The sequence below is a fragment of the Silurus aristotelis genome (assembly GCF_946808225.1).
Source record: "Silurus aristotelis genome assembly, chromosome: 11".
In the NCBI taxonomy this organism is placed as follows: Eukaryota; Metazoa; Chordata; class Actinopteri; order Siluriformes; family Siluridae; genus Silurus; species Silurus aristotelis.
In genome coordinates, this window is record NC_139584.1 from 28,841,953 (window position 1) to 28,858,149 (window position 16,197).

The 16,197-nt window shown below is 42.5% G+C and overlaps 1 protein-coding gene and 1 long non-coding RNA gene across 2 annotated transcripts in view; one reads left to right on the forward strand and one right to left on the reverse strand.

The window, feature by feature from the left end:
* Nucleotides 1-4,871: 4,871 nt before the first annotated feature.
* Nucleotides 4,872-16,197, reverse strand: part of tcf7l1b (transcription factor 7 like 1b) — a 37,085-nt gene continuing 25,759 nt past the window's right edge. Inside the window, exons 5-12 of the mRNA XM_083554239.1 lie at nucleotides 13,496-13,628; nucleotides 13,306-13,408; nucleotides 12,906-12,989; nucleotides 11,332-11,472; nucleotides 10,222-10,381; nucleotides 9,929-10,036; nucleotides 7,656-7,707; nucleotides 4,872-5,902 (exon numbers count right to left, since the gene is read on the reverse strand). Of these exons, the coding sequence (XP_083410365.1) occupies nucleotides 5,394-5,902; nucleotides 7,656-7,707; nucleotides 9,929-10,036; nucleotides 10,222-10,381; nucleotides 11,332-11,472; nucleotides 12,906-12,989; nucleotides 13,306-13,408; nucleotides 13,496-13,628 (1,290 nt within the window). The 3' untranslated portion in view covers nucleotides 4,872-5,393. The remainder of the gene's footprint in view (nucleotides 5,903-7,655; nucleotides 7,708-9,928; nucleotides 10,037-10,221; nucleotides 10,382-11,331; nucleotides 11,473-12,905; nucleotides 12,990-13,305; nucleotides 13,409-13,495; nucleotides 13,629-16,197) is intronic.
* LOC310733227 lies at nucleotides 13,600-13,885 on the forward strand. The gene is made up of 2 exons (XR_014535666.1): nucleotides 13,600-13,725; nucleotides 13,796-13,885. It is a non-coding gene; the product is annotated as an uncharacterized lncRNA (long non-coding RNA).

The window sequence follows — 16,197 nt, forward strand, 5'->3', positions numbered from 1 at the left end:
GTAACTAAACGTATATAAAACTACCTTTAAAAGTAACTAGCACTATAAGTAGCAAGCCTTATAGGAAACCATCCTTATGACTAACTGTATAAGTAATTACCCCTCTAGGAAACTAGAACTATAGGAAATTAGTCTTATAGGAAACCATCTTATAAGTAACTAGCCTTATAAGTAACTATCTCTGTACACAACTAGCCCTGTAAGAAACCATTCTTATATTTAACTAGCCCTATAGGAGACTAGCCCTATAGGAGACTAGCCTTATAGGAAATCATCCTTATAAGCAACTAGCCATTTAAGTAATTAGCCTTTCAGGAAATTAGCCTTATAGGTAACCAGGATCAGAGGAAGCACAAATTATAGGAAACTAGCCTTTTAAGAAACTAGCCTTATAGGTAATTAGCCCTATAGGAAACTAGCCTTATAGGTAATTAGCCCTATAGGAAACTAGCCTTATAGGTAATTAGCCCTATAGAAAACTAGCCTTATGGGAAACTAGCCTCATAGGAAAACATCCTTATAAGTAACTAACCATATAGGAAATTAGCCTTACAGGTAACCAGCCTCAAAAGAAGTACAACTTATAGGAAACTAGCCCAATAGGAAAATAGCCGTATAGGTAAGTAGCCTTTTAAGTAGCTAGCCTTATAGAAAACTTGTCTAATAGGAAACTAGCATTATACGTAACTAACCTTATATGTAACTCGCCATATAGAAAATGATCTTTGTAGGAAAGGAAGAACGGAATAAAAGAGTTTTTAACGTTTCATGAACATTTTCTTTCAGTTCTTCGTCTTTGGCCGAATTCGCCATGTTTCTGTTCTAGAAAAGCTTTCGAAATGTAAGAACTCGAGATAAAAACAATTTCTCAGAAACGTGACACGAGCGAGAGTCTGAACCCGGCGCTGCGAAGGAAGAAGAACAAGTGCAAAGTTAATGATGCCGAGCACTCGGCCTCTAACTGGTGTGTGTGTGTGTGTGTGTGTGTGTGTGTGTGTGTCTGTGTGTGTGTGTGTGTGTGTGTGTGTGTGTGTGCGAGTAAGAAAACAGGACGGGGAAAATAATCAGGGCCTCGGCCTCTCTCCAGCCTTGCCCTTCAACATATTAAAGTCACTCACATAGGCTTTCTGCAGTGCTGTTTATGTGTGTGTGTGTGTGTGTGTGCGTGTGTGTGTGTGTGTGCGTGTGCGTGTGTGTGTGTGTGTGTTGTGGCGTACGGAGAATAGACCAGTGTTTCTCAGGCCTAGGCTTTCTCTGACAACTCATTAGCTTTAATTTGGCTGATGGATCTGGATGTGGAGCTCAGGGCGCTGAGACGCAGAGACCCCGAAGGAGAGAGAGAGAGAGAGACAGAGAGAGAGAGCAGCCTAGCCTGGGATGATGCAAGGCAGATTCCTGCCCTTCTTAATGACTGTAGAGCAAAAGAAAACACACACACCGTGTGTGTGTGTGTGTGTGTGTGTGTGTGTGTGTGTGTGTGTGTGTGTGACTGACAGGTGTGTTCCTCACCCGAGGGCAGAGAGGGAAATGAGCACTCAGTAGATGTCAGCCTGTCTATCTGGTATCCCCCCACACACCCTCCTCCCATCACACACACACACACACACACACACACACACACACACACACACACACACACACACACACACACACACACACACACACACACACACACACACACCTCCTAGTTCTGATACAAGGACCAGGGCTAATTATGTACAGTCAGGAAAAGCTTGTATGAATGATATGAGGAAAGTGTTTTAGAGATGATGGTGGAGAGAATGTGGACATTATTAGCCTCCAACATGCGCGCACACACACACACACACACACACACACACACACACACACACACACACACACACACACACACACACACACACCAGCTCTCACCACAAGATCCATTAGCCACACAGAAATATCAGACTTCATGGCTGTGTCCTAAATTTGGCAGTTTCTTTTTTATTTTTCACTCTCACACAGCTCTCACAGTTCACACACGAGCGTCCCGGATTAAGACGTGAACACACGTGAGAGGGCACGTGGAGGGGCAATTGGGCTTTATTTCACAAAATTGTATGACTTCGAGAATATCATATTTAAGAATATCAGTTTGTGTGTGTATGTGTGTGTGTGTGTGTGGGGGGGTGTTAAATAATTAATTGGACGAATAAAAAATTATGAAAATGAATGTAACCAGATAAGTAAAAAAAAAAAATGGAGAAATTGGAGAAAATCAGGATTAAACCCCCTCCGAATCAACTAAATAAAATTGTGTGTGAAATTAAACGGTGTGAAGAAAAATATTTTAAGCATCTAAAAACATCATCAATTCTTTCTAAATAGTTATTTGAGGAAAATAACATTTTGGAATAAAAATCACAAAGAGAAAAAAGGGGGAAATGGACACAAGTTTATTTAATTTTTATTAAATTAAATAAACAAATAAATAAATATATATAACAAATTTAAAGAAAGGACTGAGGAATAATAATGTGTGGAAAAAAAAAAACAACCTCCCATAAATAATCCACACATTCGTTCATTTTATTTATTTCTTTTTTTGCATATGAAGCTGATGTGTTACATCTGTCCTGCTCTGGCTGTTTAGAGGAAACTTTAGCATCGTCCTTGGCATCACCAACACCGACTCCCACTTCGTCCTCCACCTCCTCCCTCCTCATCATCTCCAAACCAAAGTCCCTTAAAAACCACGAGGAACCCGAGAAAAAAAAAAAACGTTGTGGTGTTTTCCATTAATTGAAAAATCCTAATGAGGTCCCTGGAGCTCCATGCGATTACCTCCACGTTTAATTACAGCCGAGCCACAGCCACGGAGGAGAGAGCAGTAAAGAGAGAGAGAGAGAGAGAGAGAGAGAGACTCACTGACCTGCTTTTTCTCTTGCTGTTTTGGGACTCCGGCATTCCAGGAAGGAACAGATGTCTATTATTTTTTATTTGTGTTTACTTTTTGGCAGGAAATTTTGTTGCTCTGGCACAGCTGTTTATTTTCCAGTGAGGTTCAGACCATTAAAGATTTAAATCCTTCCAAATATCCAGATATATATCTCCATTTTATATATAAATTATTGAACAAGAAAAAAAAGGAAAATACACTATACAGCCAGAAGTTTGTGGACACCTGACCATAAGATCAGAATTTCCTTTTTGAACATCCCATTCCACATCTTTGCTCCAACAGTAAACTCCACTCTTCTAGGAAGATGTTCCACTAGATTCTGTGAAGGTTTGTGGGGTTCATTCAGCTACAAGGCTGTTATTAAATTCAAGTACTGATGTAGGTGAGATGAGGAGGCCTGGGATGTTCAATAGGGTTATAGAGCTCTATAGCAGGAGATCCAAACCATGTAATGCATATCTTCATGGAGATGTTCTGGCTTTGTGCACATTGGCGTCCTGGAACAGGTTTGGGTTACAACATCCAAAGACGTCCTGTACAGATGTGTGTTTCCGAATTTGTGGGAAAACCATTTGTGGCTGGAAAAAGTCAGGTGTCCCAATACTTTCCACATCGAGTGTATTTACATGTTGATTTTCACACACGTGACGATGTGTTTTGCACCCCCCCCCCCCCATGACACACACACATTTTACTCTCAGTGTCAATTACATTTTCTAGTATTCATATTTTTTCTCCACCTGCATTGCTGTAAAAGAAATTTCCCACATTTTTTCTTTAAAAGTTCTTTAATAGTTTCATTTGGATAATTTTTCGTTTATTATTCCCGTTTTCTTCCCCTCATGTAGGCGCATTAATATATGTATTTTCCACATTGTTCATATTGATGTGCGCTCACACGTCCAAGTCCGAATCGCCCGAGGTTTCGCACCTTCAGAAATTCATTCCAGCTTTAAAAAGTCCAAAAGTTGCAAAGCTGTGGTTTTCCTCACACGTTCTTTTCAGTGCTCTACACCTGATGCTTTCTTTGAACCTTCTTTCATCCTTTCACTCAGAAATCGATCTTTTCTTTCTCAATATTAAAGACGTAACAGTTTCAACAGGCTGTCGAGGTTTACAGAGGAGATTCACAGAGAGATCAGAGTCAGGAGGATTTCACATCAACATCTAACACACCAGAAGTAAATACAGGATCTTGTAGAACATGAATGTTTGTGTGTGTGTGTGGTTCAGCAAATACAGTGGGCGTCGCTCCTCTTGACCTCAGCTGCTATTACTACTCTCATCCAAACATTGATTATCCTGTAACAGCATTTTCTGAAGTGTACATCAGTATAAGTTTATATAACTTTATATACAAGATTGATGTGGTCCTTTTTCAACGTTCCCATTTCACGTTATAACTTCCACTCTTCTGGGAAGATGTTCCACTAGATTTTGTGGAGGTTCATTGAGCTACAAGGGTTTTAGTAAAGTCAGGCACTGATGTAATTGAGAAGGTGAGGAGACCTGAGGTGCAGTCAGTGTTCACATTCATCCCAAAGTGTTAAACAAGGTTGGAGCTCTATAGCAGATCTTCCACTCCAACCGATGTAAAGCAGATCTTCATGGAGATCCTTCTGGCTTTGTGTACATGGGGTTTGTGAAAAAGTGAAGTAAAACGAAAACAAAAATAAAGTTCATGCTACCCCATTCTATACAATTGTGCTAACAGTTTGAGGAAGAACCATATATGGCTGGGAAAGTCAGGTGTCCAAATACTTTTGACACCCTTTTTGTAAAATGTTCTACCCAAGTGTTCCAATAAAAGCCACGGCACAGGAGATTCGTTCCATAATGCACAAGAAACATCTCAAGTCCCCTTGAAAAAGCCGTTTCTATAGAAACAGTAGTATACCGTAAATAAACCAGTCAGATCCGTCGCTATATAAAAAAACAGCAGGCATCAGTGTTTCTAAAAACAATTTACAAGTTTTTATTTATCAAGTTCACACACTTCAAAACTGGAGGGGAAGTCCGTCTCAAAAGCCTTCTAATAAACGGGCGGTACTAAGAATTAAACTTCAAAACTACCATTAATTACACGTATGCTTTTAAGATTTTTTTTTGTTCCTTCTCGTCTTATTAAAGAAGTTTTTAATACAAGTAATAACTTTATACAATGAGTTGTTTTTTTTTTGTTGTTTTTGTTGTTTTTTTGCTGGATAACTGTATCAAATAAGAAACCAGTTCCAAAGTAGACTTTACAAAAAAAAATACACTTTCATAGAGAGAGACACAGAAAAGCAGGTGATCAAATATTGACCAATAATATTCATTTACTTTTCGCTTATCAAAAAAGTTAACCTGACGTCTATGTGAACAGGGGTGGGGGGAGGGGGGGTATAAAATGCAATGTACAGCATGTTTAAAGCAGAAATATTGAATAAAAAAACCACAAAAAAAAAAAAAAAACAGAGTTTAAGCTCTAAGCTCAGTCGGCTGATTTGGTTACCAAGGAGAGCGGCTGCGTCTGGAACAGGGCGTGATGGGAGTGTAAAGCGGCCTGGTGGAACGGCGAGGGTGGAGACAAGAGGGAGGGGTGCAGGGAAGCGAAAGGGATTGGCCGGGAGAGAAGATGCGGGGTCGAATGACTGCCTGAGGAGCTGATTGCGAGAGAGATGCTAGGGTGGGAGGAGGAAGAGGAGGTGAAAGAAGAGGAAGAAGAGGAGGATGAAATGGAAGCAGAAGAAGAGGAGGATGAGGATGATGAAGGTTTGGAGATCAGAGAGAAGTGAGGATGATGGCGCTCGGGTTTGGTGGTGAGCGACAGCGGCTGGGCCTGCTCAGAGTGAGTGGGGGCGGGCGCGGCGGGCGAGGCAAGGGCGGCCGAGGGTGTGGCCGGGGAGTCCAGCATGCTGCCGTGAGAGGACGCCGGGCTGTCGATCATCTTCTCCTGAGGGAGGTACTGCACACAAGGCTTCTTATTCCGTGCGGAGTAATCTGCAGTCAGGAGCAGAGAAATGCCGTTAAATACACAACTCAGGGATTTTACTGCATCGTTATACACGACATCATTGCCGTATTTTCCGGACTATTCGCTGCTCAGACCTTTGACAAATTCCTTCTGATATATTATTGTTTTCAGAGTGGCTCAGTTACATGCTGTAAGTGCATATAATCTTATAGAATTGTAGATGGAATCTCTAGTGTCAGTGTTTACTCATGGTAAAGCTCTAACCAAGTTTTCCGATGTCGGAAAGTCTTGAACAGAATGTTTTTTTTTTTGTACATTTTCTATAGCTGCTATAATGCAAGAAATAACAATATATATACATTTATAGTTAAATTTGTCAGCAACGGGAAGCTCAGTCTGGAAAATACGGTGCAACGTGGACAGGTCGCATTCCATAGGACAAAACCCAGATGAGGAGCGAGAGTGTGGTGATTTTGCGACGTATGAGAAGCCAGACTGACTCTTCTACACACTGCCTCGACAACACGGGATGGAGATCAGTCAGTTTGTCGGTATGTTCACCCTTCTTGATGGACCAACACAGAACAGACACGGTGAGGACGAGGACGACACGGCAGTCCCGGGACAGGATGCGGTCGGTGTGTATGAAGATGTGAATGAGGGTGCAGTGAAGGAGGGGTCGCTCCGTACCTGCCTGCGCTAGCACTGTACGTCATACGCTGCATGTCAGAGTGCAGGGAGGGGACAGCAGGTTAGTGTGGACAATGAGCTCTACTGATTATTAGAACTATGAGGATGTGTGATGTCACATGGTTAGTGCAAACATGGAGTTAGAAGAGGGAAGACGTTCTTCAGCCGACACTACATGAGCGATCGCAAATGAATCCATCAGCTGACTGGCTGCGGTGGCTGTTTTGGCCACACAGGACGGGGGGTAGGAGAGAGAAATGTATAAGTGTTGTTTCTAATTAAAGAGACGAATAAGAAACAAAATTCGTCTAGACGTCACAATTCGTCAAACTCGCAATCCTTACGCTCGCCCATTTCTCCTGCTTCCATCACATCGACTTTGAGGACAAAATGTTCACTTGCTACCTAATAAATAAATCCACCACTAACAGTGTTTTTCAGTTCACTGGTGAGTGGTCAGAAAGTTATGCCTGATCGGTGTATACGTGCTTAAAAATATATAAATCATTAGAGTAAATCATGATGCGTAGCAAATCATTCGCAATGCACAAGAGGTCACCAGCGTGAAGTTCTTTGAGTTAGTGATGATTTGATGATTTTGACAAAAAAAAACGGGGCTGAAATTGTGTGGTGTGGAAATTAAACAGGAGAGCATCATGGAAGCACTATATTTCAACATAATCTCCATCTCCAAAACCGGTACCATAACACTTTTCATTAAACCCACTTCAATCTGCTAATTTCTTGCAACAGTCCTTTTATTATTTTTTTTAGAACAAGACTGCAATGCTTTCCTTCGGAGATGTCACCAGAAGAAAAAAAAAAAAAAGCAAGGTTATGTGCTTTCGTTAATCATGTTCTTTTCCTACTGCTGATATTCTTCTTGTAGTTGTGTATGCGCTACACAAGGGCCGAGATCAGGTTTATTTATTTAACAAAAAAATGTATGAAAGGTATATCCTTTCAAGTCCCCTCTATGTTGAAAAGCAGAAAAGCTACTTTTGTGGTTTGTGTGCACTCGCTGCAGTAAAGGAAACACACGCGATTCCTGAAAGAATGAACGAAACAACCCAACCCCCCCACCCTCACCTTCTGCTGCTGATTCGGCCTTGTTGTCTCTCTTCCTCTTCTTCCGCTTGCCCTGTAGAAAGAGAGAGAAACAGACGTGAAAACCCTGTAACCATGAACGTCACCGTGCACAAAGTTGCAACAACGTACAAGCTTTTTAAAGTATATATACAGTGAGGAAAATAAGTATTTGAACACCCTGCTATTCAGCAAGTTCTTCCACTTAGAAATCATGGAGGGGTCTGAAATTGTCATCGTAGGTGCATGTCCACTGTGAGAGACATAATCTAAAAAATAAAATACAGAAATCACAATGTATGATTTTTTAACTATTTATTTGTATGATACAGCTGCAAATAAGTATTTGAACACCTGAGAAAGTCAATGTTAATATTTGGTACAGTAGCCTTTGTTTGCAATTACAGAGGTCAAACGTTTCCTGTAGTTTTTCACCAGGTTTGCACACACTGCAGGAGGGATTTTGGCCCACTCCTTCACACAGATCTTCTCTAGATCAGTCAGGTTTCTGGCCTGTCGCTGAGAAACACGGAGTTTGAGCTCCCTCCAAAGATTCTCTACTGGGTTTAGGTCTGGAGACTGGCTAGGCCACGCCAGAACCTTGATATGCTTCTTACAGAGCCACTCCTTGGTTATCCTGGCTGTGTGCTTCGGGTCATTGTCATGTTGGAAGACCCAGCCTCGACACATTTTCAATGCTCTAACTGGGGGGAGGAGGTTGTTCCCCAAAATCTCGCAATACATGGCCCCGGTCATCCTCTCCTTAATACAGTGCAGTTGCCCTGTCCCATGTGCAAAAAAACACCCCCAAAGCATGATGCTACCACCCCCATGCTTCACAGTAGGGATGGTGTTCTTGGGATGGTACTCATCATTCTTCTTCCTCCAAACACGTTTAGTGGAATTATGACCCAAAAGTTCCATTTTGGTCTCATCTGACCACATGACTTTCTCCCATGACTCCTCTGGATCATCCAAATGGTCACTGGATAACTTAAGACGTGCCTGGACATGTGCTGGTTTAAGCAGGGAAACCTTCCGTGCCATGCATGATTTCAAACCATGACGTCTTAGTGTATTACCAACAGTAACCTTGGAAACGGTGGTCCCAGCTCTTTTCAGGTCATTGACCAGCTCCTCCCGTGTAGTTCTGGGCTGATTTCTCACCTTCCTTAGGATCATTGAGACCCCACGAGTTGAGATCTTGCATGGAGCCCCAGTCCGAGGGAGATTGACAGTCATGTTTAGCTTCTTCCATTTTCTAATGATTGCTCCAACAGTGGACCTTTTTTCACCAAGCTGCTTGGCAATTTCCCAGTAGCCCTTTCCAGCCTTGTGGAGGTTTACAATTTTGTCTCTAGTGTCTTTGGACAGCTCTTTGGTCTTGGCCATGTTAGTAGTTGGATTCTTACTGATTGTATGGGGTGGACAGGTGTCTTTATGCAGCTAACGACCTCAAACAGGTGCATCTAATTTAGGATAATAAATGTAGTGGAGGTGGACATTTTAAAGGCAGACTAACAGGTCTTCGAGGGTCAGAATTCCAGCTGATAGACAGGTGTTCAAATACTTATTTGCAGCTGTATCATACAAATAAATAGTTTAAAAATCATATATTGTGATTTCTGGATTTTTTTTTTAGATTATGTCTCTCACAGTGGACATGCACCTACGATGACAATTTCAGACCCTCCATGATTTCTAAGTGGGAGAACTTGCAAAATAGCAGGGTGTTCAAATACTTATTTTCCTCACTGTATATATATATATATATATATATATATATATATATATATATATATATATATATATATATATATATATATATATATATATATATATATATATATTAAATATTTGTTCTGTTCTTTCTGAAACCTGCCACCAAAATCTTTTTTGTGAGAGTTTTTCCTCTCATTATTGCTGGTATAATTTAATTTATTTTTATTCGACATCTGATATAATTTTATGTATAAACATGCAATTATGACACAAAAACGGAGAAACCGCTTGCATGCTTTGTTGTGTGGATGTGACACGACTGTGTGGGTTTTTTAACGGCGCCTCTTTAACGGCGAGCTGCTAGAGTTAAATGTAGCGTAATAAAAACAGTAACGTGTGGCAATGTTGCGATTATGATAACGTAAGACAGAACGGCACGTCTAAGATAATACAAATAATCTGGAAAATCCCTTTAGCATAATTTCACAATGCAACAAGAGGCCATTTAGTGACAATACAAAAATCGAATGTGTGCGTGTGTGTGTGCGTCTTACATAGTTATCTCGTGCAGACCAGCCGGGGTAGAGCTGAGAGTGAAGCTGTCGCTCTTTCCTGGCCAGCTCGTAGTATTTGGCCTGTTCTTCCCGGGACAGAGAGTGCCACTGCGGAAAGCCATCACACACACACACACACACCTATTGGACCCATGTACATCAATGTCACATCACTTGATGTGTTCATTATAGCATACAATTTTCTCAGAAGTTATAAATCATTATTTTTTCTCTCTCTCATGCACACACACACACACACACACACACAAACACACACACACACACGTCCTTACCCTCCTGCCTAGTATTTGATTGATTGCGGCGCTTTCTTTGAGCGTGCACTCTGCCACCACCTTGGCCCTCATCTCCTTCATATACAGCATGAAGGCGTTCAGGGGCTTTTTAATGTGTGGCTTCTTCTCTTCCTCCTTCTTAGCCGGCCCTGGAGACTTCCTGCTCCAAACAGAAACAACAGACTTGTCACTGTGTGTGTGTGTGTGAGAGAGACAGTGAGAGACACTGGTGAGCTCGTAGACACAACACTGATAAAGTAAAGGAAGCTTACAGAAATAACATGCAGGGTTTGATGGGGGGGGGGAGATCGGTCCTGAGCGAGTTTTCCAAACAAAATTGAAACGGCAGAGCGAACACCTGCATGTGAGATCCATTTTCCATGAGCGGAGTAAGAATAACAACCACCTCGGGGCTCTTTAGCATTTTACGTTGAACATCTGTCTTTGATTTCGGCAGCCCGACTCAAATCCCAAATAAAATATCTGAATGCAATGCTTTTTTATTTTCAGTTACACACAGCATAAAGAGTCTCACAGTTCCTGAAGCTCCTTGTTGAATTAAAGTAATTTTCATTTCATCTTCACTTCGTCACATGAAGCCACATTCGGCCAAGTGCAGTCCTCGATTTATTATTACTACAAGAATTAAAGGGGTCTCAGACTCCACAGACTCGTGATAAATAACTCAAAATGCTGTTTTGCTGGTAAACGGATGTCGCTCACATGCATAAACAAATTGATTCTGCCAAACTAGAAGTGGCTCTTGAAGGAAAAATTGTGTGTGTGTGTATAAAAAGCATGTAAGGTAACTCATATGCCTCCATGTTTGTGTGTGTGTAAGCTGCATTTATGTGTATGTATGCAAGTGTGTGTAAAGGGATCATTTGCGTGTGAACTTGTGCCTGCATTTATATTTTGTTTTTTATGTGTATGTATAGGAATCCCATATGTGGGCTGAGGTCTTGTGTGTGTGTGTGTGTGTGTGTGTGCGCGCGCACGCTTTCTCAAACCCATGTGTGGCATTTTTGTTTGTGTTCAGGTCTATTCAGGTCCCAATTATCCATCTTTTTCACTTTATGCGCACACGTGTGTGTGTGTGTATACACTCACGTGTGTGAGGCAGGACTCAGCTCTCCGTTGGGTTCCTGTTTGATGGCAGGGGAGACTATAGCAGGATGAGGGATTCCTGTCTGATGAAGGCTGTGAGGATGATGAGGCACAACGTGAGGAGGAAAACGGCTCGACACCAAACTAGAGGGAGGAAGAGAAAGAGAGAAATAGAAAGAGAGAGACATATTTAGTAAAGGTTCCAGATTGCGTTCCAATTAGTGTGCAGCTCCCTTGGTAGGCAGCCTCTTTGGGCAGCCTTTACTCTCCCAACATTAAAGCTGTTCCACTTGGAAGGCCTTCCCCTTTTCTGTGTGCAAAACAACTATTTCGCTTGACAAGAAAGTAAGTTTGTTCGAAACATCACGCACAGATTGAGATCAGCAGCAGGTACTTTACAACTCATCCTGAAGGACCAAACTTGTGGATTAACACAAACGTCTGCCACGTGAAGATTTTTTCCCCAGGGAGACACACACGGTCATTACGCAGCGTCTTTACTGATCTGACTCTTACACACACGCACACACACACGCACGCACACACACACGCACGCACACACGCACGCACGCACACGCGCACGCACACGCACACGCGCACGCACACGCGCACGCACACGCACACGCGCACGCACACACACACGCACACACACACGCACACACACACGCACACACACACGCACACACACACGCACACACACACACACACCTCTCTGTCCACTCTTTGAAACAGACATTTTTTGAGCCTCTTAATGATGTGTCTAGACTAAACACCCCCCCCCCACCACCACCACCACACCACACACACACACACACACACACACACACACACACACCTTTTCATTCAGATTTCACAAGTAGCCCAAATAAAGGCTCTCTCAAAGGAACCATTATGAGTCCTGCTACAGGCAAAGAGCAGAGTGTGCAGTTACCCTGGAAACCAAGGAGAACTCGACACCTGAGAGCACTTTCCACACACACACACACACACACACACACACACACACACACACACACACACCCCCCCCAAAAAAAAGGAAACCACTTCCTCCAGCAGGCTGAATAGGACACCTTTCAGATAGCGACAGTGCGGGTTTGCAGCCGAGCACAATGGGGCATTATCGCTAATCGCTTGAGAGAGAAGAGAGAGAGAGAAGAGAAAGAGAGCGAGAGACCTCAGCATAACCGTCAGCTTCTTTAACAGCTTGAAGAACGAGTTTTAACCCGAACAGTCTAATCTGACAGCAGACATTTCTACGACACACCATAAGTGTCACGATACACATTTCATTCAAAAATCATTGCAAGCTAAATAAACACAACAACAACAAAAAAAAAAGGTCTGTACCAAACAGAAATTTAAACAAATCTTGCCCTGACGATATCTCAGGACCAAAAAATATATTGTACAATCACAAATTCAATCATTGTATTGCCCAACCCTTTACAAAATCTACTGGGGGGAAAAAAAAAAAAAAAAAAAAAAGGTTATGGCTGTTTAAAGTACAACCATTACACACACACACACACACACACACACACACACACACACACACACACACTCACTCACTCACTCACCTGGACATGGAAGCGTTCATAGCGAGCGCGGGGTACGGGTGGCGGAACCCTCCGGGAGGAATGGAGTACATGGGCTGTGCTTGTCTGGAAGGAGGAGAGATCATTATCGGTAAGATGAATCCAATTAGTACCAATTTAATCGAAATGCTACTCTGCTGTGTGTGTGTGTGTGTGTGTGTGTGTGTGTGTGTGTGAGTGAGTGTGTGAGTGAGTGTGTGAGTGAGTGTGTGAGTGAGTGTGTGAGTGAGTGTGTGAGTGAGTGTGTGAGTGAGTGTGTGAGTGAGTGTGTGAGTGAGTGTGTGAGTGAGTGAGTGTGTGAGTGAGTGAGTGAGTGAGTGAGTGAGTGAGTGAGTGAGTGAGAAAAAGAGAGAGCGGGAGGAAGAGACAATGTTGCACTCACTGTGGGACAAGCCAGCCCAAAGGGTGAGGGATCTGCCCCACAGTCCCAGGAGACAGGGGGTAATATGGAGACAGCTCAGAGGGGTGAGGAGTCCGTGGGATACCTGTGGAAGCAACTTCAGGATTAGAACAACAGATTGAAAAGGATCATGCTGTTTCTACATGTGCATGTGTGTGTCTGTGTGAAATACCTGTCTTGGGGTCCAAGAGCTCTGGGGAGAGGTGAGCAGGCGGTGTCGCCGGGGGAAAGTGATCATTACTGTAGGTGATGAGGGGGGTCAGGGGGTGCATGTGAGCATGCTGCACTACAGGAACCTTATTAGACTGAGAGAGAACAAGGAGGGGGGGAGAGACGACAAAATAAAAACAAATTACTGGGTGGATCTGTTTACAATCACAGTGTGTGTGTGTGTGTGTGTGTGTGTGTGTGTGTGTGTGTGTGTGTGTGTGTGTGTGTGTGTGTGTGTGTGTGTGTGTGTGTGGACATGTAGTAGCAAAATGTTGAGGAGGGTTTGGAGGGGCCGACACACACACACACACACACACACACACACACACACACACACACACACACACACACACGACTGTGTGATGCAATCTGGCTCAATCCCAACTAACATTTTAAATGGTAGTCTGTGCCAAAAAGGTTCACACCCATCACCACACACACACTGTATCAGCATGTTCATGTTTGCACAGTATAGTAGTTGGAAGAAAGAGAAAAGAAAAGAGAGAGAGAGAGAGAGAAAGAAAGAAAGATTCTGAGACAGGGAGAAATAGAGAAGACAATCACAGAAGAAATAGAATCTGTGAGAGACTGAGAAGAGAGTGAAAAGGGGAGACCGAGACAAAGAGAAAGAATCACAGCACGATAGAGACAGAGCAAGAAAGACAGACAAACAGAAAGAAAAACAAAGAGAGAAATAAAGTGAAATAATCGTATATAAAGAGAGAGAAAATAGGACGAGTAAATTTGGGTGAGAATAGAAAAGTAATGCTGTCAGTCATCGCCTGCGCTCGTCCGGATTAGCAGAGGCCATACATTACATGGAACTTGCCGGAACTTGTTATGTTACAGAATGCCTGTAGTACACGTAAAGTAAGATGAGAGCAGAACTATCAGCTCGGCTCCTCTGATTTAATGTTCAGTTTATGTGCCTGATTAAAGCAAAACCCTGAATAAATATTTAGTCCTGATGTACACGCAACTAAACAACTGTGTCATTTTGTATTCTCACAGTCATAAAAAAAAAGTTACTGAGAAAGACAGGAAAAAAAAAACTAAACTTGAGACTCCTTCCATAAATGTAAAAAAAAAAAACATCTCAACAATTGCACACGCTTTTTTCTTCACTATCATCGACCATCACCATGGGAAGTACCTGTTGCTATGGAAATGACAATCTGTTTTAAAAAAAAAAAAAAAAAAAAAAAAAAAAAAAAAAGTGTGTGTGTGTTTTTGGGGGGGGTGGTGGTGGTGGTGGTGGTGGTGGGGGGTTTAGTGTATCTGTTTAAGAAAAACTAAAAGATCTGCCACCTGGTCAATCAAAACTCAGAATTTCTAGTTCTTGTGTGTTGTGATGTTTTCAAACTTGAATTCATCTGAAGTGAGGGAGGATGTGTAACCCGCAAAACTGAATCTAAACAAAAAACCCACGCGATTGGGCTGACCTAATGGAGGAGTGTATCCTGCGGGGCTGACGAGAGAGACGAGGAGTGAGAGGAGGAGGAGGAGGGCTTCCTTTACATCATACACAAATCATCAGGCAAACAGCCTCTGGGTACCGGAGCAAGAAACCCAGCATGGAGGCTAGTGAGAACCGTGTGTGTGTGTGTGTGTGTGGGAGAAGAGGGGGCAGTGTGCATTCCCCCCCCTTTTTTTATGCATTCATGTGCAGGGTGGGAGGTACCAAACCCTTTCAGAAACTCGGGAGGAAGAAAAAGGGAAAAGCAAAAGGAGAACGCAAGGCATGCTGGGATTGGGCAGCTTTTGTTTGTCGCTTTTGAAGGAAGTGGATGTCAGAGTGGCCTGACCATGACATCAGCATTTAGAATGAGTGTCGACGGACATGGACGTGCATACCCACACAAACACACACACCTAAGAGGCAAAAACATGCTGACTAATTCTGATGATCTGATGATGGATGCGTGTCCGTGAGGAAGATGAGGATGAACGAGAAGGAAATCTTTTTAAAGCAAAAAGCAATTAAACTCTCTCTCAGACACACACACACACACACACACACACACACACACACACACACACACACACACACACACACACAAAAAGTCATGGTCACATGCATGGCATCCACGGTCTTTTAGCTCCAAACCAACACACAAACAAACTTAATGATAGCTGGTTGATATTATAAAATAAACACTAACAAATTACATGACGATACAGTTTCCTGAGAAATGTAGTAATAAATGTACACGAAGAGCTTGAACGTTGTTTAATGGCGGAAGATACAAAATTAAAAGAAATTTCAAAAGAATGAGAGCAAACAAGCACCGAAACGATTCCTCGAGGAACTCTAGTAATTCGAATACAAAAAAGCTTAGTAAAAAAGCCTTGTTTAGTCCATATAACTGCACACTGGAGCAATGCGTTTCCCCACGGACCACTATTACTGACGCACCACCTGCTAAACTCTGGACAGCTCTGGGATCTAATTTATAAACGTAGCGTATGCACAAAATGGGGCTGAAACGTGCAGATCCCACTTTCCATGTAAAAGTTGTGCGCACAGAAGACGCTGTAGAATGAAAAATTGAGAAACGGAAAGAAAGGGACGAGGAGAAGATTCAGGCCGAAGAACACGACAGAGATTCCAACATTTGGGATAATTTCAAACTAAAACAAAGAAAGCAGTGCAGTGCGTTTTTT